This window comes from Oenanthe melanoleuca, chromosome 4 (genome assembly GCF_029582105.1).
Source record: "Oenanthe melanoleuca isolate GR-GAL-2019-014 chromosome 4, OMel1.0, whole genome shotgun sequence".
Taxonomy (NCBI): domain Eukaryota; kingdom Metazoa; phylum Chordata; class Aves; order Passeriformes; family Muscicapidae; genus Oenanthe; species Oenanthe melanoleuca.
This window is the reverse complement of record NC_079337.1, coordinates 22,107,668-22,132,034: the sequence shown is the minus strand read 5'-3', so window position 1 is coordinate 22,132,034 and position 24,367 is coordinate 22,107,668. Positions and strand designations below refer to the sequence as shown.

At 36.5% G+C, this 24,367-nt stretch overlaps 1 protein-coding gene across 1 annotated transcript in view; it reads left to right on the top strand.

Annotated features, from left to right (window-relative positions):
• The window catches only part of TACR3 (tachykinin receptor 3), a 37,737-nt gene extending 17,917 nt beyond the window's left edge, over nucleotides 1-19,820 (top strand). The window contains exons 4-5 of the mRNA XM_056489388.1: nucleotides 14,842-15,038; nucleotides 17,856-19,820. Coding sequence (XP_056345363.1) covers nucleotides 14,842-15,038; nucleotides 17,856-18,171 — 513 coding nt within the window. The 3' untranslated portion in view covers nucleotides 18,172-19,820. The remainder of the gene's footprint in view (nucleotides 1-14,841; nucleotides 15,039-17,855) is intronic.
• The last annotated feature ends 4,547 nt before the right edge of the window (nucleotides 19,821-24,367 follow it).

The following is a 24,367-nucleotide window of genomic DNA, read 5'->3' as shown; positions in this document are numbered from 1 at the left end:
AGGGACTGACCCACTTAAACGTGCCTGATATCCGTCTTTCAAACTTCTGAACATTTGCTACATGCAGGGACTTTGCAGCCATTATCCCTTCTTCTTAGAGCTCCCGGCATGAGACTGACTGATGTTCAGCTGAACATCATTTATTCTCCTGCAATTCCCATTTTTATAATATGGAATTATATTCTCAATATGTTGTTGTACATAACAAGTTTATACAAGTGTCTCATAATGTTGCTGGAAGATTTACTAGGTCAAAACTTTTTTTGTAATCAAATACTTGCTCTCACATGTTGTCTTCACACCCTATTTTTGCAATCTAACAAGTTCCAATCACTCTTGCAGCTTTACTTAACCCATAAGAGGGAATAATCATGTACTGCAAGTAAAATCAGCTAGTATTGCTTTTATCAAGAGATACAGCTCTGATACAAGTGCTTTCTGAAAAAAGAACATTTATCTCAACAGAAGATACTATGCCTGGCCACAGCGGGAATAATACAGAAGAACAGAAAATGTTCTTCTTAACTTTCATATTTCCTTTACTGTTCCTTTTACTTACAACTGTTAACTTTGTGATAATATGTCACCAGAAACCTTTCTCAGTAACTTTAATTCCTCCACACTTATGCTTCTGCCTGTATTTTCTGCTTCTCTTAACAGAGCTAGAGGTGTCATTTTAACTTCTTTTAGCAATGAAGACTGATTAAAAGCCACATTGTTTCAATATAATTTTTTTTCTCAAATTTGACTATAAAAGAAGAAAAAAGCCCCATATGCATGCCAGCGAATGTCAGTCTCTGTGAGAACTCCTGTATGAACACTTCACACATATTTCACTGGTTTGTTCTCCCTTTCTTTCTCCTCCTTTTCTTAGATTTAGAGAAAGTCTAAGAAGGGCAGCTAAAAATGATAAAAGGACTTATGAAGAGATTTAAATGGCCTGAACTTCTTAGTTTGGAAACAAGTAGGCAAAGGGACAAGATTTCAGGGTTTAGAGAAACACAAAGGTGGTGGCTAAAGTGACTGAAGAACTGTTGGTCACCAAATCCTGAAATACAAGAACTAATAGGAGAGCAGCATAAGGCTGGTAGAAGAGAGAGCACTTTAAGAAAGGGTCATTTAAAAGTTGGTAGAGGGCATCTCAGATGTTTTACTGCCAGATGCTTACGATCTCAGAGGATTCAGAAAGGTTTTAGGCAAATTAACAAACAATAAATTCATAAATTATAGAGTTTTAAGATCGGAAAAACCTCCAAGATCAACAACTCCAACCTCTGACCAGCTGACAACCCTTTCAGTGAAGAAATGTTCCTGATGTTCAAAAATTTTCCCTAGTCCAAGTAGATGTCCTAGATGCCCAAGCAGATACTGAAAAGGTGACTCAGAGATGCACTTCTCTTTAACACAGTCTTGGGTGCTGGGATAGTATTAGAAAAATAGAAAACAGAAAATGGCCAGGTTCATGGGATTTCCATAAACAGCACCTCCTACTGCCTCTGAGACAGAATAGTAGGATAGATGGGCAACTGTCTGATTCAGAAGGAATTGTTGTGTCTTTATGCTCCTGTTTTTACATAGCAGTGCAGCTACAAAAAAGCTCCCGATTTCTCACTGGGTTTAAGTTCAACTAAAAATGCAGATTTTCCTTTTTTATTTCTTTACCACATATGAATAAATGACATGAAAACACATTAATATATATTTTATACCACACTTTACAAAGAGAAGTACTAGTTAGAAATAATTATACTTTTGCTGGCATTAAAAGGTAGCCAACCAGGTCAGACTGAAAAAAAAGATTAATTGTTTGTCTATGGAGTAGTTTATTGCAGAGCAGAGGCAGAAAAAAAAAAAGAAAAAAGGAGGGGGAAAAAAAAAAGCAAGAGAGTCAAAGCCTAAAGCATTGCAGTACGGCATCAAAACTCTTGAAATACTGAATTAATTATGGGCTGACACAGATTTGAAAAAACAAGACTTTACTCATAAAATAAAGCTGATTCAACATAAATAGGTGATGAGAATATTACACTATGAACCCACAGATCAGATGATAACCAATAATTAACTCTGAAATCAAAGATCCTTCTAGTTAATAAGCAACCACTAAGTCTAAACTGGCAGACTAGGGTTAGATATTGCTCCATTCATAAAACCTTTTGTGAAAGTTTGCATCCAGCCATATGAAACAAAATGTTTTGACACTCTGGGTCCAAGGGTTTGTCTTGCATGTGACTTCCTACACCATCCAGAAACTTCACTTTTATCCTACATATTTGTTCAGACTTCTTCAAGATTGGAAAGCAATTGCTTCCTCATGGGACTGCATAAAGACATGGTAAGTTTAAAATCTTCCCAGTTATTTAAGCAATCCATCTTCTCCTGGCTTATCTCAGCATGAGAACCAGCACTGCAGTCTCCACTAACTTATATATTATATGCCATTTTCAAAATTACATAAAGGAATAGAAGTTTAATACAGCAGAAAGTAAATATAACTCTATTATCCTAAATTCAATTAAAAACACCTCCTGCAATCAACTACTCTACACAAACTTGTACTACAGACTTCAAAGAAAAGTCAAATCTTCACAGCTGATGCCCTTATTTACACTGAATCATCATATATTACTAGTTTTCAAAAGTCATGCAGTAAGAAACATATAATTTTTTGGTCTTTTTTCAGGTAATGCCAGGTTTGCCAAGGCTGCATATATGTCAAAATATTCACTAGACACATTTAAGTGTGCAAAGAGAGCCAAATCCTAGAACACACCGTATGTAGGGTGAAAGCATCTGGACTACAGATCACCCAAACCTGCCATGAAGAGAACTCATATTGTCATTGTGGCTTTCCCATCATTTATTTGTTCATGGGGCATGAGTGTTTCCACCTTGAAGATTAGTTTGTGCTTGTGCACCACAGACAGAAATTACTGCCATGATGGTGTCGGAGCACTTTGCTCACACACTGACCCTGTGTCCACTCCAGAATGGAGCAAACATACATAAAGAGCCATGGGCACTTTTCCCTGGGAAGGCACTTCTTCCCGTTAGCTGACCTTACATTCAGTGTAAGGGAGTGATATGTGAAACAACCCACCCATCCTGTTGTGGGGTAATGAGGTGCAGAAGCTCAGTTTACTATAAATACTGTGTCTCTCCCACCAAAAATAGGGACCTGTATGATGTTTTGGTTCATCCATAGTCATCTTCTGTAAATGGGTCTACTCTTTGACTTAGCAGAGATTGACAATGAAAACAGAATAAATAAATACTAGAAGAGAACCAACACAGAAGATTAAGCTGGAGAAATAAACACTATTTTAAGAAGAGGTGATCTCACTGATCTAACAGTCATAGCACTATGGCTTATATTATAATGTGTGGGTGGCTGTATTGCTTGGTTAGCTGAAATTTCATACAGTTACAGTTAAATTATTATGTATCCAAAATGCTGATGCATTGTGAGCACCTTGCTGGCCAAAGCTCTGTTGTGATTGAAAACCACAGGTACTTCAGTGCAGCTACATTCACAAATTTATCAATCATTGTTCAGCACATTAAAAAAGAAAAAAGACTTAGTTATATGAGGTTGAATAACAACTTACACCAGTTAGCACCACTTCTGTCCACTCCACTGCTCTGTTATCAGACAACAATTAAGAGAAACAGAGATGCTTTTTAAAGGTGCAGTCCTCACATAGAAATGTCTGCTGGTTAATTCCTCAGGCAACTGAAGGTGTAACAAAAATACCAAAGTGGAAGCTGGTTATGCTCATACACTATGTTTCCTATATGCAAAATACAAAGAATGCACCAAAAAGTTTCTGAAGTAATTAGTCTGATTTTATTATCTCATAGTTTTAAATCAGTCTCCTCCAAGGTAATAATCACGTAGTCATATATCTCAGACTTTGTGAAACTACTCTAGAAATTAAATCTTTTTGATGATTTTCATATCAATGAGTCATGAAAAGTTTTAAACACCAACCTCATCTAGGGCTGTGTAAAACAGGAAGAGGGAATTCTCAGATGGTTTTAAAGGCTCTTCAGAAGCTAACTCATCCCTTGTTTGCCAGACACTGGAAGATGTTGAACTGTGTTCAGTGCTTTCTCCACTTATTGGCTGAGTGTCAGTTTGTGTCTTTCAATATTGAAATGCTAAATGAAAACAGGACAGGAACCAGCCTTCAAGGCCTGTCACCACAGACAAGTAACAGAACTCCCCCGATACCATCTTAAACCTCCAGCTTCTAAAAAAAATCTCACCAATCCTAGAGTTTTACAGGCTAAATTTCTTTACAGACAGCTCTGTCTATGCCATTATTTTCAGTTAGCTTAATTAGTTACTTAAGATCCCTCACTGGTGTCACCTCTACAGATGTTTTTATGTCCATTTCTTCTCTCAGACTTTGTTTACATTTGTTACATAAATGAAAAAAGTGCTTCTGATCTTTTATATAACATCTTTATGCAACAAGTGACCGAAACCAGAAAAGGAATGCCATCAGTGTAGTGTCACCATGGTCCTGCACAGGGATCACTCCCTGTTCTCCACTGAGAACGCCTCATCTGGAACATCCTAGTATCCCATTTTTTCCTTTCATTAAACGTATGACCTGGTCACGCTATAATGAGTCAATAACATCTGTCTCCTCCTCATTTGTTCACAGCAGGCAAACAAATTCCCAGCAGATAATTTTATTAGTCCTTAATTGAGCAAATCCCAGAATTTTTCTGAGTATGCTCCTACCTATGGAAGTACAGAGTAAAACAACCCATCAAAACTAGCACAGTACCAGTCCAGCAGTTCCTAACTGCTCTGTGATATCTGTCACTGCCACCATCCCACCTAGGGACACAATTGCTATTGGTACCATACAAAGTATGGAACAGCATTTTCAAACTGCATTTCTGCTCCCACAGTTCTTCTACAAACTGGTTCTTTCTCTGCCTTGCTTCTATATCAGCAAAGCTGTTCAGAAGTGTCTTGTCAAACTTATGACATGCCTTTATTTTGCTGTACAAAACTTCTCAGTAAATACATTAAATGAGGCATATCTCAAGACTGATCCTTACAGAATATATCCCAGATTGGAGAGAGATTAGTATTAAATACGTTCTAATAAAAATAGTTTTTTCTCTCAACTATCTTTCCAGTGCAGTGTTTCCCAAATCATGCTCAGTAGTGAAATGTATCAGGCAAAATTACTAACAGAAATTAATAACTAAAGATAGGTTTTCTCTCATTCTGCTTCAGGGCACTCTTACTATGATATCCTTAAATCTGACTATTAATGAGTAGTATTAAATAGCCTTGTTAATATGGTAGATGCAAACCAATCCTAATGATGCTAGAATCTGGCTTCACAAACTGGTACCTGTGCCTAAAATTTGGCTTGTAACCCTGTAGATGAAATTAGTTACCCAAAGAGACGTGACATGATGCTTAGTATGCTTCCTACAGAGCACAAATGCTTACCCCACCTGCTGTTCTTCATGGTTCTGCATGTGTGAGCCAGGACTGGCCATTAAGAAGGTTATTGGACCAGACTGCAGATGTTAGTGTTCCACTAACAATTTGAGCAATTGTTCCATAACTGTAAAGACAAATACCCTGCCAGACTCACCAGATTTCTATTAACACAACAAAGTCTCTACTTGCAAGTAATTACTATTACAGCAAAAAATTTGCAGAATAGGAATTTTTAAAAGTTTATTTTCTCTTAAGTTTAAGAAAAACATCAAAATAGTAATGAGGGTCAGAATATCATATGAATATCTTTCTGGTGAAATACTAGCAGAATAAGATACCTTTTCCTATTTTGATCTGTAATACATTCCCACAGTTACCGAATATCTCCACATGAAGAGATACAGAGTACTGACAGGAAAGCCCAATTTGGGCATTTTCATTTACCAATAATTAATTCCTGCACAACCATTACATTAATTACAATGTATGAGCCCCTCCCAAAACATATACACACAAAGAGGCACCTTTTTTCCACTAGGATGAGGCAAAAGTTTTAAGTTTTATAAAGTTTCATTAAATTCTTTCTATTACCAAGTATATGGACTGAAAACCTACTGAAAATGTATGGAATGAGCAAAGTAATTATCAGTGTTGTGAATCACGATTTTTATTTCATAGTCTCACTCTTCACATGCTTAGAAACTGCCTGCAGAAAGACTCAGGCATGAGGTACAGGGAAATTACTATCATTTCATGTTAAACCCAAAATATTTTTAAGGAGCTATTTTATGGTCTTAGAACTTCAGAAAAAGAGGGTTTACCTGCTCTTCTTTTCAGGATTTTTTTTTTCCTAGAAATTTGTTCTCTTTTTAATGATCTGCCCATCATTTTGAACAAGATTTCCTATTGAGGTAAAAATAAAGTCATACCTCCTCCTGATCGTTCTCTGAACATGATTGATAGAGTGAAATATAACAAAATTACTGGAAACTGCTCTTCTCTGCACTTTATCTCCAAACAGCTACAGAACACTCAGCAGAAGTACCAGCTTCCATTCAAGCCTCAAGTTCCTAAAACTCGGCTCTGAACTGTGAACAAACACCTTTCCACATCTATCATTCATGCTTCAAGCAGCAATCACAGAGAAGTAAAAGCAGAGTAAATACTAAAAATGGCTTTATACTGTGCATAAACCTTGCCAATTTAAGTATTTACTGACAAACTGATGGAAGTTTTCTGGCCAATACTTTTTTTATAGAACAGCTAGCAACATCTCCAGGTCAGGGGCAGACTTAAGATCTTAGTTCTGCATGGTCAGTAATTGTGCACTGAGAATTGCTGTGATGTTTCTCCTTGTTATTTTTATATTTCTGATCACCGTTGGCAGAAAGTTTATGTGAAACACAAAGTCCAGGCACAGTCCTGGGGTAAAAATTCTGCTTACTAATGCCTCATATTTTTAAGAATGGAAGTAACACTAGGTTAGCAGAAAAAAATTTCAATGATGCTTCACTCCAATGTTAGCAAGCCCAGTGTGTTTTCAAATGCATTGCTGAATTCAACTATAGATGTCTGTGAATAATAAAACTAAGATACCCACGAGAAAGACATGAAAACCAAGTGTCTCTTTTTCAACATTCAGATTTTCAGCACAGAGATTATGATCTCCATGTTTCAAACTATGGAGCTGGGTTTTTTAAGACAGGCTTGATTTTCTCCGTGCAGTTTCTCTCCGAGTTCAAGTTTGCGACCGGACCCTCCAGACCAATAAGCTTAAAATCCCACATTCAGAACAAAGTGTGTTCTTCAAGTTGTATGCAATTTTTTTCACCAGCATATAAACAAACCTTGGAAATAGTTAGGAGAGAGTACATAAGAAGCCCCTTCCTCATTGAGTCTCAGTAGGGAAGTCATTAATAAATTAATTTTAGCATGAGTTTTCAGTCTTGGAATACTGCCAAGCATCTGTGTGGTGAAAAGCCCAGAAAATCTGATGCAGAACAGTCATTTTGGAGGACTGCAGAGCCAAGACCTGTATATTCAGCAGAACAAAACTGCAGTTCCCGCATTACACTTACACACTTTTGCATTGATCACAGGCTGCGCTTCATGACAAAACAAAACTTAGCTTCAGTACAGTTTTTTTCTGAGTTAAAGAAGAAATCTACACAGCTACACACAGAAGAGTTTCTATGTTATGTCCATTAATGCCTTCACCTAACAAATCTAATCCTTTAATTCAAGCATTTAATTATACAGAAATTTCTGTACTGCAACATTGTAAAAAACCTATGCAAAGCACTTTTATTTCATTACTCATTTTCTGGGGTGGATAGAAGTAGGGTTTTATTTCTCCAGGTTTCCTAGGAAACAGTTTCAGCCACCCTGGCATGGGTCAGCTTACACCTTATTCCACGAATTGGGATATCACATGAGTATCCAACCAGTGCAATAATGACCAGTGCGTTGACCATTATGGCCAAGTCATGTGGATACTTTAATACTTGAAGCAATGCTTGTCTGCACAAAAGAAGATGCTGTCAGGAGAATGACACTTCTGATACTTTTCATCAATAATTGATCAGAGCATGTACCACTTTTTATTGACCAAGTACTTCCAAAATGTTCCCTATATGAGTTACAAGTCTACTTCTCTCAATAAATTAATAACCTTGTACAGTCATTTGAAGAATGACAAAAATAAACTAGGTGCATAAAATGCAAAAAACAAACGTCTACATCACTGACCTTAACAGTTTCCTTTGAAGTCAATTTAAATGAAAATACACTGGGGGACAATATTAAAATTTTTTGCCTTTTTTTTTTTCTTAGGTGGTAATAAACATTTTTTCTTCATCTTTGGAAGGGGAGATGCTACTACCACTGCAAATGCATAATTATGATGGCAATTAAGAAATAGCTTTAACTGTTCTTTTTTCCTAAGAGAATTTTGCCATGCAATTTAAACAAGTACAGTCCAGATATAATTCATAGTTCTTATCAACAAAAAAGAGATGAAAGAGGTTTTTCAAACTATGTAGCAAACAATCTGCATTTCTTCCCATTATGGTCTTACGCCAAAATTCTGGAGAAATATGGTAAACATTCAAATGGCTTCTAATTATATAAATCACTTATTTAATTCCCCTAGTTGAATAAACTGGAAATAAAACAATTAAAAAATATGAAAACACGAAATAAGAGCCTGTGCTCTTATTTTGAACATAACCAAAGTACCCATGTCATTTTAGGTTCAGCATTAGTTGTTTATTGCAGTGTCCAGTACATAAGATCTAGGTTTTAAAAGAGAACATTCCTTCAGTGTCCTATAGTGCCATTCCTTCAGAAGGCCTATATGGAAAGTTAATTTAAACATTGAGCCTACAATAAGGATTAAAGATTTCAAAGCACTTTCAGAATTGTGTCAGAAAGTGGACTTCAGAATTAATTACCCCTATTAGCAAAACAAAAGAAGATATTATTCTTTTACTTCCCCACACAACAAATCACATATTTGGTTGAGGAATGGAAATTAATTATGCCCCATCTTTCATTCCAGGTAAAGAAAAAAAGGTATTGTAAAATAAGTGGTGGTATGAATCTTAAGTATAAAAGCACTACATCAGCTTTTTCATTTTTTTCCCAGAACTAGATCTCAGGTGGATAATCATGCCAAATAATGCCAATCCCATAACAGCCACTCAGAATCATTCTCTAAAGAACATAAAACTTCTTATGCTCTTCAATGCTTAAGACCAAGACAATGATACAAGGCCACCTACCTTTACTTGTTGCCCAGCTCACAGAAAAAACCTCTTGGTCTGAGCAGCAGACATTAGCATATTGCCTAATATCCAACAATCTCTTGTGAGAAATTGAGACATCTCTTTTTAAATAAAATAACATAAAAATTGTGGAAACTTTTCCTCCTTGCCCCTATCAGATGCTTGTAAAATCAAGCATTCTCAAGGAAAATAAAACTCTGAGCAAATTACCCCTTTTTTGCAATGGAACAAATATTTCTTGACACGTTGAGAGAAACTCAGTCACTATCAAACCTGTGTTCTATGCAACTTTGGGGAAACATCATGTAAAAATGGCAGCAGTTAAGATCACTCATAAAAAAATGTCAGAATTGCTTTAATTTGAGGGCAGTCCCACATTTTATCATTTGGAAGAAAGAAAACTAATTAAAAACTACTTCACACTAGAAGAGAATATGAACTTTATAATATTTGAATATTTATAATATTTGAACTTTAGAGCTTAACTAAAATTATTATGAATTCTGTTTGCAACAAGGGATTAAGCAAACTGAAATGAAAAACAGTTTCTTTATTTCAAGTAACTGAGAAAAAGAGATGGAAAGCACAGGTCAGAAGACGAAAATTATCTGGAGCACTGGAATTGGCAAGTACTCTACCTGGCTGAAACACTTCCAAGCTCTCTCATGCTTTCTCCTCCTAAATGTGTATCTCCTTCAGCTATTAAAAATTCGTCCTTTCCTATGGGTTGAAAGAGTATGGAAAATGCCTGAGTTTGTCAAAGCACTTGGTATCTTAGAAGTCAGTTCTGTCTCTGTATTGTTGCCAGCAGAATTACCTTTGAATCCTAACTTTCTTGCAGAAGAGAGATACTTTACTCCAAATAAGCATTGTGGGGAAGCAAAGGCATATTGGTTTTCCTTTCTCTCTGGTGCTTCATGCATAAGTGCCATGTAGATCCCCAGGACTGGGAAGTGGGTTTATTGGCTGCATCCTAACATGCTGGCAGAAACATTTTGTGAAATGTTAGTGTGGCATTTTACCTCTCCCAAAAGAGCACAGGGAGAAAGTTATGATTCCAGGGATTATCTTTGAACTGTGCTTAGCCATATTCATGAATAAATAACATCCAGGAGAGGGCAAACAAAGACATTCTTACTCTCCACGGGTTCCTAAATCATTTGCTTCTCATTTATATCTGCATAATACCCAGGAGTAAAAGTTCTGCAAGTAATTAAATTGTTTTGTGTGATATAATTGCAAATGAAATCAAAAGCCAAATTCCCGTACTTGTAGAAGCAGCAGTATCAAAGATGATTTAGAAAGGCAATAAGGAGCTGCAGAGAAGATTGAAAAGGAAATGATGGTCCAAGTCTTAGGTGCTGCTGGCAAATCAATGTCTTGCAATGTGAATTGCTATATTCTTTTAGCAGCAACTGAGTCTCTTAGAAAAGTATATGTTATTCCCAATCTTTCAAGAGCTGCTCTCTTAAATCAGACTACTTTTCTAGCTATTCTTCATGCAAAATAAAAACAGGATGGAAAAATAAACATACTTGCTGGTTTTTCTGAGTGTAGCAGAATATGCTAGTTCCTTTTCACTTTTACTGTTCCAAATGTTTCAAGGCAAAGGCAAACTTGGAAACTCCAATTCCAATTAACTTACATTGGTTTTCCTCTTCTAAATACATTATTTTCTCATTACATCCATTAATGAAAGAATGCTCCTTACCCAGACAGAAAGGATTTAAAGGAAAGGACAAGACCACAAAACACATAAATTAACTTCCTTTTCTAGACATAGTTTTTCTTAGACATAGGCAGCAGTGCATCGATATGTTAGATGAAATATATAGCAGATGTTGATGAAACTAAATGTATAAAATACTTTGATTTTCCATTTACAAATCTGGCCTCAAGACTTGCATGAAGGTTGCACAACTGGGAGACTCAGTACAACTCATTTAACACAAGTATTGCCCAGAACAGAAAATAACCCCTTTCCTCCAGTCACACGGCCCACAATACACACAGAGGGAGATTGAACAGAGCACCAGGGGAGAATGGTGCCACTGGGATAAAAGATTTTCACTGCAATTCACATTTTGGAAAGCTCCATGGTGAAATGGTGGCAGGAACTGAGCTAGACTTCAAGCTAAGCAACAGAATTCAGTCATTTTCTTGCTTTAGAAATGTTTCTTAATACACCAGAGCAAGCCGTTATTAATGAATTCTATGCAAGTCAGAATGGAAGGAAAAGCTACTGAAAAATGGTAACATCTCAAAAAAGTGAAACAGAACAGACCTATTAAAAAGAACTTTTTTTTTTCAGTCACAGGTTTAAGTAGCCAAAAAACAACCCGAACTCTGAAGCTGTCTTTTACACTCTGCAGTTGGACTTGTAAAGTGTCACTGGGGTTTCTTTAGCGAAACATCACAGTGTACTGGGAAAAGAAAATCAAGTTTTTGTGGTAAACTGGGCCTGTTTCATTTATTTTCTCTGTTGGTTTATGGGCACTTGTTCATCAAAATTTATTACAAGCAAACTCAAGGTACCCTGGTACTCTGGGTTTACAGACCTTGAAGTCCATTCACAGTTATTGAAATAATCAAGAAATGAAACTTTATACCAGAAAGGCCAATGTTACAGACAAGAACCACAGCTATAAACTACAAGGTATGGACTTGCACAGTGTGTGCCTCTCTCTGAAAGGGAAAAGGACATTGGGAATAGTCTCCTTCCATTTCTCCTGGTTCTTTTTTTCCCTCCATTTCTGCCAACACATAGTCATTCTTAGATAATGAAATGAGAACAGACTAGGGCTTTTTGATTCCTCTCACAACTTATGTTTGACTTCAAATTTAACCTTAATTGTCTTGTGATTCCAACAATTCCAACCACACAGATTTGCAACATCTCACTTATCTTCTCCTAGGAAATACGTCAATAAGTGCACTGTACTATATAAATACTCAAAATGACTTGCAAGCCTCAATGATTAAGAATGTAATGTGTTTCACTATCTGTCATTCAAGTGACTTGTTACTTCACAAATTAAATCAAACACTAAAGTCCATTTAAATAATCTGCAGCTTGTTTGACTATTTGCTTCAGAAATTTCTGCTTTCAGGATGATGATGACTTAAAATTTAATCATGGATTTCCAGACAGAAACAGCAATAAGAAATTCTTATATCACTCTTTTAAAATATGAGTATTTTGTTTTAAACAAAAGACTAACCTTTTGTTTAAAACAAAGAGGAAAATATGCAATTCTCTTGGGGTGATTTGGTATTTTTCATTTCAAAACTTAAAAAAATTAAAATTCAAAATTAGAATTGAATTGTGACAAGAAAAATTCTGGGTTTTCTTTGCAGGATAAAAGTTAGTTTGAGATTTCTGGTCCCAAACTTCATTCCTTCAGGGTTAATTTTTGCAACAGCTGAAATCTAAATCTATTTTTTGTAGTTTGTGAAGGTTTGTTAGCTTTAGGAGACCTTTAAGTAGACTCTGGAAGCACTGCTTGCCTTGCCCTTCAATATAACCCAGAAAACTAGACAATGAGCATTTGGATGTCAGAAAAAAGACAAGCAACTTTCTTTTGGAAAAAATTAACACAAATTGAGCATGTCAAACAGACAACCTGGACTCTTTCTGTGATTTCTAGCATCTCTGGGGCATGAGTGACAGAGTGTTCAACCAGATGAAGCTACATTAGTTGCTAGGAAGATCTACAGTTTTCTCAAGCACTGCACAGATGAAATGTACACCGTTAAATACAGATCTACCTGCTGACACTTTGAAAATCTGGACACAAAAATCCTCTCATTCAGTACCTATGATATTCCAATGATGACTAACTCTAGGAACAATTTCGCATGCACAGCTGGTACTGCAAGATTTGCTAATTAAATATCAAGGTAAGTAATTAGACTCTCAAGTGTTCTGAAATTACAGAACTCTTGAAAGGTACTGAGGTAACATTTATCATTCCTGACAGACCTATAAAAACACAGCAACAAGCAAAGTGCACCTGTAAACCAATGACAGGGAGCTTAAGTACCATGGTAAAACTATGGAGTTAAGGCTTCTATCTATACATGTGTAAGGCAGAAGTGGAAGTTCTCAGCAGAACAGTGGAAGTTATGTTGAAAGCAGTGAAATAACTATGCCATTTAATTACAGACTGTGATTTTTATGCATCAATTCACATACATAGTTTAGTCCAGAAATGCCTGTCCACATAAAATTATAATCTCTTCCCCCCACCCCAAAAAAATCACAAACTCCTATATATGCCTAGATGTAGACACAGAGTTGGTGTGTTGTCTTCCTTTATAATAATACTGATCTTCCTGATCAGAGGATGATTTATAGTTAACTGAATGAAAGTGCAACAGTAGAACCAACTATTATTAATGTTGTATATGTGGCCAGATGCCACTGTTTTACCTTTAAGTGATGATCAGTGCATATATATCAGCAATAATAAGTATTCTTATAAGCAAAATCTTGCACATAACAGTCCTATCCAGCAGGAAAGATCGTTAATTGGTGCCAGCTATTAAATGAAAAATTGGTCTAAGTTTCCCATAGGAAGATGCAATGCAAATTAAGGAGGACTCCATATCATTTATATGTAAAAGGATTTAATTGTGTTAGTTGGAATTTTGTAACAACATTAACCAAAGTCAGGTAAGTATGGCAAATTTCAGCTCTTTGGATTTTTTCTCTGGTAAAACTAGAAACAGTATGAAATGGCACTTTGTACAGAGCAAATAAAGGAACTGTTCATAGAGATTGCTGATATTCACAAGTACAAATGAGCAAGAGACTTCCCAGCATAGATCTATCATGTCTAGTTTCATTTTAGCTACAGAAATAAAACCTTTGGTGTAAACATGTAACATATGTGTTGAAAATGGTAGCTGGACTAATATTTGACACAGCTGAAAAGAGAAAGATGGGAGTGAAAATTTAACATGAGTTGCAAGCAAGCTTTCTTCATGTGTTTGGAGCACAGAGCAGAGCTATTCTTCATTTGTGCTTACTGGAAACTATGGTAGCTAAGGGATGTTGTGATGCCTGCAGAAAACAACAAATAAGGATCACCAGCCAAGGGAATTGTTAGGCTCTGAAATTACACAGGATGCTGCAGTTGCTCATTTCCTACATGTCCTAGTGTCATTCAAATCACATCTAAAAACTGGGAACTTGCAGACCATAATAAAAATAGGCACCAAGGTCAATAAAAGTTCAAAATGGGGTGTGTGAAAAAAATGCTCTGTAACCTTATGCCATGATTATATGGACAGAAAAGAAGTGATATTTTAGACAGCCAAATATAAGTAAGCAAATACATTACTTGCAAAAATTAAAACAAAGTCAGGGAATATTTTCATGCTATTTTTCTTAGGAAAAAGAGGATCTCCAGTCAAGAAAAAAATAATTAAGAGAGTTGGATTAAAAGGAAAAACTATACAAAAGCATATTCAGCTTTCCTTTGACTAACTTTAAAAATTAATTACAAGAAAATTATTAATGGTGTTGCAATGCTAGTCCAAATAAAAAAGGCTAAATATGATTATTACTTCTTTCAGGTGGTAAAAATGATGATTGTGGTTGTGCTGACATTTGCTGTCTGCTGGCTGCCCTACCACATTTACTTCATAGTTACTGGGATCTATCAACAATTAAATCGGTGGAAATACATTCAGCAAATCTATTTAGCCAGCTTTTGGCTTGCCATGAGCTCTACAATGTACAACCCTATTATCTACTGCTGTCTTAACAAAAGGTAAGAGCTGGTTATGAAATGAGGTGCATAACTTCACCAAGAATATAAATTGCTTAAATGGAAAAAAAGACAAAATTTTCACTTAAATAGTTTTCAGTTAGTGGGCAAGAGAACAAAATGCAAAAAAAACCCTCTTCTTCCTTTAGGTTTGTACTTGAAAAGAATACCCAAATACCCAAAGGTGGGCTTCCAGTAAATATTTTGGTCTACTTAAAATTTCAGAGTAAAATTCAGTTTTCAGAAACCAGTCCTTCACATGTCCACCTGCAAAATATAAAAAACTATAGCAGTTTAATGTTTTTTAGTTTGCAAAATATTGAAATAAAGATGTTAATTTGTGATATAGAATGCAAGCTTATGCTCACTAATTGTAGCTCAAATTTTGTTTTGCTGGAAGAATGTAATTCAAAATGTGACTTGCTGTGTTTTGTAGATCTCAGCATTAGATTTCTTGAAAATCTACAACAGGCTGATAAATATTATACAAATGTTTATATTCTCATTATTTAATACTAAATTGCAGTATTGTTTGATAGCAATAAAATTATGCTCTGAATTTCAAAGGCACTGCACTTGTTGAGTTTGGTGACATTTTACAGACACTGGCTAGTATGAGACTATTGCATTGCAGAACTGACTCAAGTCTTTCAACTTATAGGACCAGGATCTACACAAACTCATCCTGGCCCTCCTATTCACCAGTATTTCTTCTAGCATTACTGCATAAAGATCACCAAGAACAATTAATTACTTCACAAACTCAGTCAGTATGAATCAGTATTGAATAATAAGTGATCTTAAATACTATTTCAAATCTCTTTTGGCTTAGCAGCCAGTACCAAATTTAATTACTGTCAAACTTTACACCAAGTGCAAAGTATTTCTGAACCCCCACTAAAGATCATGCAGTACCTGACAAAAGGAGTCTAATCAAAAATGAAGTGAAAAAATCCTAACAACTTTTTATTGGTGTAAAAACACTGGCATCTTCCTCCTTGATGAAGATAACTTATGATGATTAACATTCACGATCTTTCAAAAAGACAAGGTAATGACTAAATTCATAGAGCCTTCTGCCTCTTTTCATCATTTACAACTGTTCAAAGATGAGGTAAAATTTTAGCATGCCAGAACAAAACCATAACTCAAATGGCAAATTTTTCATTAATTTCAATAGAAACCAGATTTCAATAAAAGTCCAGTGTCTGCAAAATCAAAGGCAAGGAAGAATGAGGCCTCATATTTTTCAATTACTACCATAAAACTTCTAAACCAATCCCATTTTCTTCAAAAACTTTTTATGGCACAGTTATAAAAGTATTCATAAAAATAATATCTCTGATGTGGCTTGTGGTGACACTTGCAAACTGCAAAATTACGTGTCTGAGTTAAAGAATACAGCCAAAGAAAAATTAATATTTTGAGATGTACTAAAGGTCACCTTGTTCAGAATTTGATGCAAGAATGAAATCCCAGTGACAGTTTTCATATAATTAAGTTCCATATTGAAATGAAGATACCAGACTGTCTGCTTCCTTTTTATTAAGTAGCAAAATAGAGCTTGTTGCTGGGAGTCAGATCAATTCATGCCTCTGCTGGATCTAGTATCAGAGTTAGAACATCTATCCCCAGCATCATCTTCCAGACTAATTAGGACATTATGTATCTAGATAAAGAGGGCATTATTTCAAGATGAAGAAACATGCCCTGAATTAGAAAGAGGATGGAAGTGCCAAGAAAAGTAACGCAGTTTAAAGATATTTCTGTTTTACAATTTCTATCACCATTTCCATCAGATGTTGTTTCAGCATTTTTCCAAAATATGGACTGTATGTAAACAGAGCATGCTAACCTGCTCAGCTGTTATCAGTTGAGAATTCCACTGCAAACCTAAAATTTTGGACAGAAAAGTCACTTCTGTGAGATCCATTAACTTTAACTGAACACTTTATGTGAATTTTTACCTGCAACCATCACTGTGGTAGTTAAACCATTGCTCCAAAAACCTTATCGACAGGATAAACAACAGAGCTGATTGTTTAAACAAAGCAAGAGAAGTGAGAAAGTCAGATAAGCTTTGGTCTAGATGAAAAGGGGGGCTTTTTTTTATACTATATTAAACTTTTATTCTGGGAATGCAGACACACAAAATGTAGCAATGGTCTTTATGGTGAATCCCTGCCTCTGTATGAGTACTGCAAACACTGATGCTCTAAAGCCTCAAAATGCCTGTTTGTATATTGCTCACATTGAGACTTCAGCTTTCAAGAATACTCTTGATTATTAAAAATCATTTTCCAAATATTTTACATGAGCAATTAATTATTAGTCATTACAACATTCCCATATAAGCATCTCTGTTAGAAACACAGAAGGGATATTGAAATATGGAAACTCGGATGGCATTTTAGAGAAAAGTTTTTACAAAGTTTCTTGCTGGAAAAAAATATTAAAATATAGGTACAGATTTCATTAGAGGTTAAATCAAAACAATTTCTGTGAAGACTGTTCTATGAAAGTTGGTGTTTGTTTAATTTGCATGGGCAAAGGACAGGAAATTCATTCTAAGTAAAATATCACTGTTAAAATGCAGGGAAAGCATATAGGAAATCAGAAATTGAAATGAGTTGTTACCACTACTTTTTTTGCCCTTCTCAGACTTCAGTCAAGGAAACTCCCATTGATTTCACCACACCCAGGCCTAGGGGCAGGATACCTGGCCCAGTCAGTGTCCTGCCAGCAGTGTGCATGTTTTCAGGCGAAGGCCTGGGGCTGGCTCTCGCAAGCACAGGCTTTACCCAGCCTTCTTTCCCCTAGGTTCCGAGCTGGCTTCAAGCGAGCGTTCCGCTGGTGCCCCTTCATTGAGGTGTCCAGCTATGACGAGCTGGAGCTGAAGGCAGCCAGGTTCCACCCCACCCGGCAGAGCAGCCTCTACGCCGTGTCCAGGATGGACTCCAGCATGACGGTGGTGCTCGACACCAGCGACGGAGACAGCGTGCACGCCAGCCACAAGAAAAGAGCAGCTCCAAGGGACTTGAACTTCAATGGCTGCTCACAGAGGAATTCCAGGACTGTCTGCACGGCCTCAAGCCTCATCACTTCACTGCACACATCAGCAGATGCTTATTCCTAATCATTTCATGTTGCTAGAAGCGCAACACTGGACAATGTTCTCCTACTTTGGCACTTGGTATTCATACCACAGGAAAGCAAAACAGATTCCACTAACAAACCCTAGCTATAAATATTGTGAGACTTTTGGGAATCTCTTACTTTTTTTGCTTTGGAGAGAAAGAGGAATTTGAAGGCATAAATATGTCTCAGTCCAAAAGTATAGTTGCACCTTATGCACAACAATGTTTGTAGAGTTTATCCAAAATAAACCAATGGCATAAAAAACTTTGTTTCAGTTGTCTCTGACCTGTGGTATTTATGTATGTCTTACTGAAATGTAACAAGCTCCTTTACTTATTGAAGCAGAAATGTACAGTGTTTTCTATTATGAGTGTATTAATTCTACAGTAACAGAATTACATGAGATTTGATTATAAAAATGTATTTATAATGAACGCCTAATGATCCCCCAAGTCTATTAAGCTGTTTTACAATTTAGCCCCATTCCCAGACAAATGGATAAAATTAAGTTCACGTGAATGCAGCTCAGCTCTGTCTGCAACAATACAGTTTTGCAAATACGTATGAGAACAGGAGAACATGACTAAGAGCCTAAGTTATATTCTACCAAAGTTTGCATATTAGTAAACATTAGACTCTAATGAGATCTGTACTTCCAGGGGAATATATTGCTTTGATAAATGTCTCATAGCTTTGTATCTTAGTACTAAGGATCAGGTCTGTCTCCAGTGATCTTATCAGAACCTTTCTGATTGACTTTAGAAAGACCAAAAGATTTCAAATTGAAGATTCATATTTGAAAAAAATACCACTGTGGCAACGGACTCTTCTCTGCAGAAGATAAAGTAACAAGATTCATGATGAAAAACTTCCACTAGGGAAAAAGAAATATTTGAGCTCTTTTCACAGATTTTACATAGCTTGATGCATTTAAAAATATTCCTGTGCCTGCCTCTCAAAATATGCTAGGCATTCTTACACAGACATGTTCCCACTGAATTCAGACAAAATCCACTTACCATCACTGTTGCAGAGAAAGCTGAATGTAACAAAAAAAGGGACCAGAGAGCAGCCTTTGTTTTAGCTCAATGACTGTGTCAGTTGCACAGATAGACTGGTCACATGAATGTTTGTTGTCAAACAGTTAATAAAAACATAAGCAAGAGTGTGAATGTCTTCCTGAGTTAGCACAGGACAGTGTATATCTGGCTGAACCCAATACAGTACCAAAGCTGAGCAATTGAGAAAGAAAAGTTTGAAGAGAGAAAGGCTTGGGCTGGCTTTAGTCCAGTTCCTTCCCAGTGGCTGGGGATGATCAGCATTGTGACAGTGAGCATATCAAACAAGACAAGTAAAACAAGAATCATGTTTGTATTGTGATTCATGTGTATAGTCCATTGTTATGTTCTGCTAAATGTAACTTGTACTTGTTTATAGTGATTTCTGTGCACTGTGGTATCACTTACTAAATCAAAATCCTGCGTAAGGTAAAATATCCTCATATGTATAAACCTGATATATTAAACTCTTCATGTATGGAATAACTAAGGAACCTGGTTGTAGAGTACTGTACTCTTGTAAAAATGTATCACAATTCCAAGACTCATGCTTTTTCTGTCTATGGCCTGATCTTAAATCCACTGAAACACAGAGCTCCGTTCATTAATGACTGTCCTTTTAAATGTCAGCCCACACTTTCCAATAGTCTGTTTCTCTAAAAAACCAAGTATTTTCCAACATTGCAATTGTCATACTCTCAATCCTTGTTTTTTTAAAGTGTGTAGCAATCCAGCTAGTGTCATGCAATGCCTGTAAAATACTTTTAAATTTTTTCCCCTGAAATACTCTGTTCTAAGAACTTAAAAATCTTCACAGGTTTTTAACAACTCTCTTGAGAAAATGCAGGATAGCCACACAAACAAAACAATGACCCTAACTATATTAATCTGATGGTGATGTACTATAAAACATGCTGTGAAATCCTCTGCCTGCTCACGTACCACTTCTGAGAAACATACATAGGAAAAATGTATACTAGTTAAATAAACAGTCTTTTCTAACTATGGCTATTACAAAACCAGTGTTGACAAATGTATCAGTTTTAAATGTAGAGTATAAATTTTAAAAATCTGTATATAAAAAACCAGCAGCATAAATGTATAAAACATCATCTTCATGTAACTTTTATTCTTCATTGACAAATATCAAGAAAGCAATGGTGGCTTCCTCACACTTGTACATCTAGTGAAACAATTTCACATTAAGTGTTTTATTATATGACCTCCTGGACAACTAATCCATTGATAATCTCGGTATAATTTGGTGGGCTAGAGGTATCAAAGGCACCCCCACCATTCCTGTAGATCTTCTCTGAAGTTACAGGATATTTCTGTATAACAAAGGAAGAAATCTGTGCCTGCAATCACAGCATTGCTTCAACAAAACATTAATGATACACGGTGCAAATCAATCTCTGTGTCTCAGACCCCAAGAACATGCAGGGTTACACAATTAAACAAGCAGCGCAGCAAAAGCTGAGACCAACAGCAGCTTCCGTAAGAATTTCTATCTCTGAGCAAACATTTTCAGCAAGTGGCCTGGTCACTTTAAGATTCCTCATAGGCCTCCTGACACCCCTCACTGAGTGTAGAGGAAATCAGATTATCTTCAGTTCTCGACTGAACAAGACTGCTCATAGTAGTAGCAGGCATGCAGAGCATGTGCTCTTGTGTGATTGCTGGCGCACGTCTGCAACCTTCAATCTATGTTCTTTAATTTTGCAAGGAGTGAGTTAAAGAAAACAACCAGATACAGAGTTAGCTTCTTACTGAGAAGGGCATAATAATACTCCAAAACAGCTGCAATTAAATAGCATCAAGAAAGGTCTTCTGGTCTTGAAATCTGAAACATGTTAGTTCTTCTCAGTATAGCAGTTTGTAGTACTTCAGCCCAGGCTCCTACTGGAGTCTGCCTCTAAAACATATATATGATGAAGAGATATCATTGCTTCCTCAAAAGCAATTTTGCAGGGAGATGCCCTTGGTAGAGAACTTGGTAGGCTTAACTTTCACATCACCAAGACAGAATAATCAGCATCAGTTTACTCTGCCATTCCCTTAACACAGGCTAAACTTGCAAAAATAACAAAAAAATATATAAAAAACAAACAAACAAAGAAACAAACAAACAAAAAACAACCAAAACAACTTAAAAAGCTAAACAAAACTATTTTAACAATTGAAAAAAACCCTTAATTGCTTGTCTCAAGTCTTTGTGAGGGTGCATTCTCCTCCCCACATTCCTCCTTGGATCCACTCTACCCCAAGAATCCCCACTGGGATCACACTTTGTGTGATGAGTTGGGTGGTCAAGCTTCCCTTGATCATATGAGAACTCTTGCATGGTGAAGCTGGGAACATCCCTAAGATGAAGGATAAGAGTACAGTCAGTCCCCCACTTACAGCCTTGGGACTTTCCCTGAACCATAATCCAAGGGGAGTAATATCATTGTGGCTGGAGTTTTGAAAACAATTTGAAATTGTATTGGAAACAATTCGGAATTGTTTTGGAAATTCCAGTGATTACTGATCTGAGGATGGAAATTCTACAGATTACATTTTGCTACCCTATAAATAGGGGTCCTAAGTGAGGCCTTTTGAACCACCCTGGACTTCAGTGGGATGCACCAGAATCTCCCTTTGAGTGAGATGGCTCTCAGAGCTTGCAAACTCTCACATTTGTGAGAAAGCTGACCACAGGGCATAGGCTGATAAAGTCTCACTCCTTGAGCCTCAACCCTTACCTGCTGAGAAAAGCCAAAGCACTCAACACAGGTATTTGACTGAAATCAGAGGGAATTATTCACAGGTACTTCTGCACATGCTTCATTGTGTCTGTGTGTGTGTGCATGTGTGAGAACTGATTTAAATACCCTACAGCAAGTATAGCATAAATACTGACATCTCAGAAGCACAACTAAGTAACTGCTGCAATTTTAGTCAATTTTATTGAATTACTTTATAAATTCTGAATTAGTCAATTGATTGAGTACTACTTAAATCCTTTGAACATGAAATGTTGATCAGGTCTAAGCTTGAGTTTGTCAATGGGGTCCACTCTGAACCTTATGACTGCAGGAAGGTCTTCCTTATCCTTTGCACCCTTATCACCTCCATGCAAATCATTCTAGTGATTTTAAGCCAATGTTCTTTTCTATGCTTCATTTACATAGTAAATAGCTGAGCAAACATTGCAATTGATCTTTGTTGTACTTTCACATTTATATTAAAACTTACTTTTGTCAATACCTGTGACAGTGATTCTTTAAACAACCTAAACCACTCAATTATGACACTGGCATAGTCAGCAGAATACTATATCAGGATTCCCAACAGTCATCCACATAAAAGAGGAAAAATGAACTCCAAACAAGCTCAGGGTACTTAGACAGGATGCATTCAGCAGATTGCAGCCTGGATCTCTTTGGCAGGAACCTCTTGACAGCCTTCTTTCCAGTTCACTAAGGCACATTGTCAAAGCTGGGAGGCACTGGGAGACCTGCACAGCGTGAGCTATTTGCAGCATGTTTACATCTGTTAACCAAAAGCATCACTGAGGAAGGTCACTGATCAATACCAACATATATTTTCAAAAATAACATACAGAAGGAACTGACCAAAAAAAAAAAAAAAAAAAAAAAAAAAAAAAAAAAAAAAAGCAAAACAGGTTTTAGAAGTTGGTGCTTTATTTAAATAAAAACATTCAGGTATTTTGGAAGTGGATGTTTCTTTTTTAATACCAGGGAATTTTTTTTCACACCAGTGAAGAAGAACCTGCACCCACCAGGATACAGAATTTAGAGAAACTCTTGTTCCTTTTGCATTTATTTCAAGGCTTTTGAAGTGCCTATTTCAAGCAGAAATTTACTGCTGAATTTCTTCCTCTAACTGAAGATAAGTTTAAATTTAGAGTCCCAAATACTATGGGCTGTTTGTTAAAGAATACCTCCAAGGATTGCTACAAAAGAAGAAGGAGACACTACTAAAGATATACCACTGTTTACAAATGTCTTGTGAGTTCCCTGTATTAAATAATGCATTCAGTTCAATTTGTGTCTTCCTGTTCATGAGCAGATTCAAGTGGTTCTACATTCATAAATCAAAATGATCTGTTGAGACCAGTCAAAGATAATTCTTTATCAGTCCATGAGCAGTTGCTGTGGGTATTTAAATACAAATTGTATTTAGATGGGCTCATATATCACATGGGATATAGTTACTAGCTAATTGAATTGCTTCTCTCCCATCTATAAAACTGAAACATGCATATTGTATTACAACTGGAACCAGATTTCCCCAAGCAAAGGGCTAAGCTTACAACTACCAAACCCATCTGTTATGAGTACTCTGTAACAGCATCTGGAGTCACTATTCCTAAGTTTCACAACAATGAGTTTTCACTGCAACATTTGTGATGAAAACAGAAAAAGGGACACCAGAAATAGTCGCATGAATTGTACTTCCTAAGCACACTTACTATGGAAACACATGGCCCAGCATGCTTGGATTTACATAATTTAGATTTTTAAAAACCCAAACCCAACAACCAACTAATAATTTAATCAGTAGGTATTCACCAATTAAATCCTACAAATCTGCCAACACTTGAATGCTCAGAAGCTCTGCTACAACACTGCCCACAAATTCATGCACAAATGAAAGGAATCAAGTCTGCAGATACCATACACATCAAGATTTCAGGCAAGCTCCTTCTTGAATGCAAGCAAAAACTCCCTGGACTGCATCTCCAGATTTGCAGAGGTTCTGCTAGATGAGGTCTGCCCAAGGACACGGAAATGTTCCAGCATCAAAGGACTTCACAAAGCAGTCCAGCCAGCAGCTCTTTCCTGGAAAGCTATGCCTCCTATGAGAACTGAAAAAATTAAGGGAGCCAGCAACACCTCCAAGATCAAAGGTGCAGCTTTGCCTTCACCTGAAGCTCTACTCAGTAGGACCTTACACTAGGAAAAGTAAGCTTTTATTCAGAAGTATGTTCTAATATATTCACAGCCTTCATTTGGTTGAGTTTGGAACCTTGAAAACATTTAGTCAAATGCATCACCAAGAAGGCATGGGCCAGGTGACGTGACCCACCTGGAGCAGTTCTCCTGCTCTCTTTCTCTCTCCAGTTCTGCA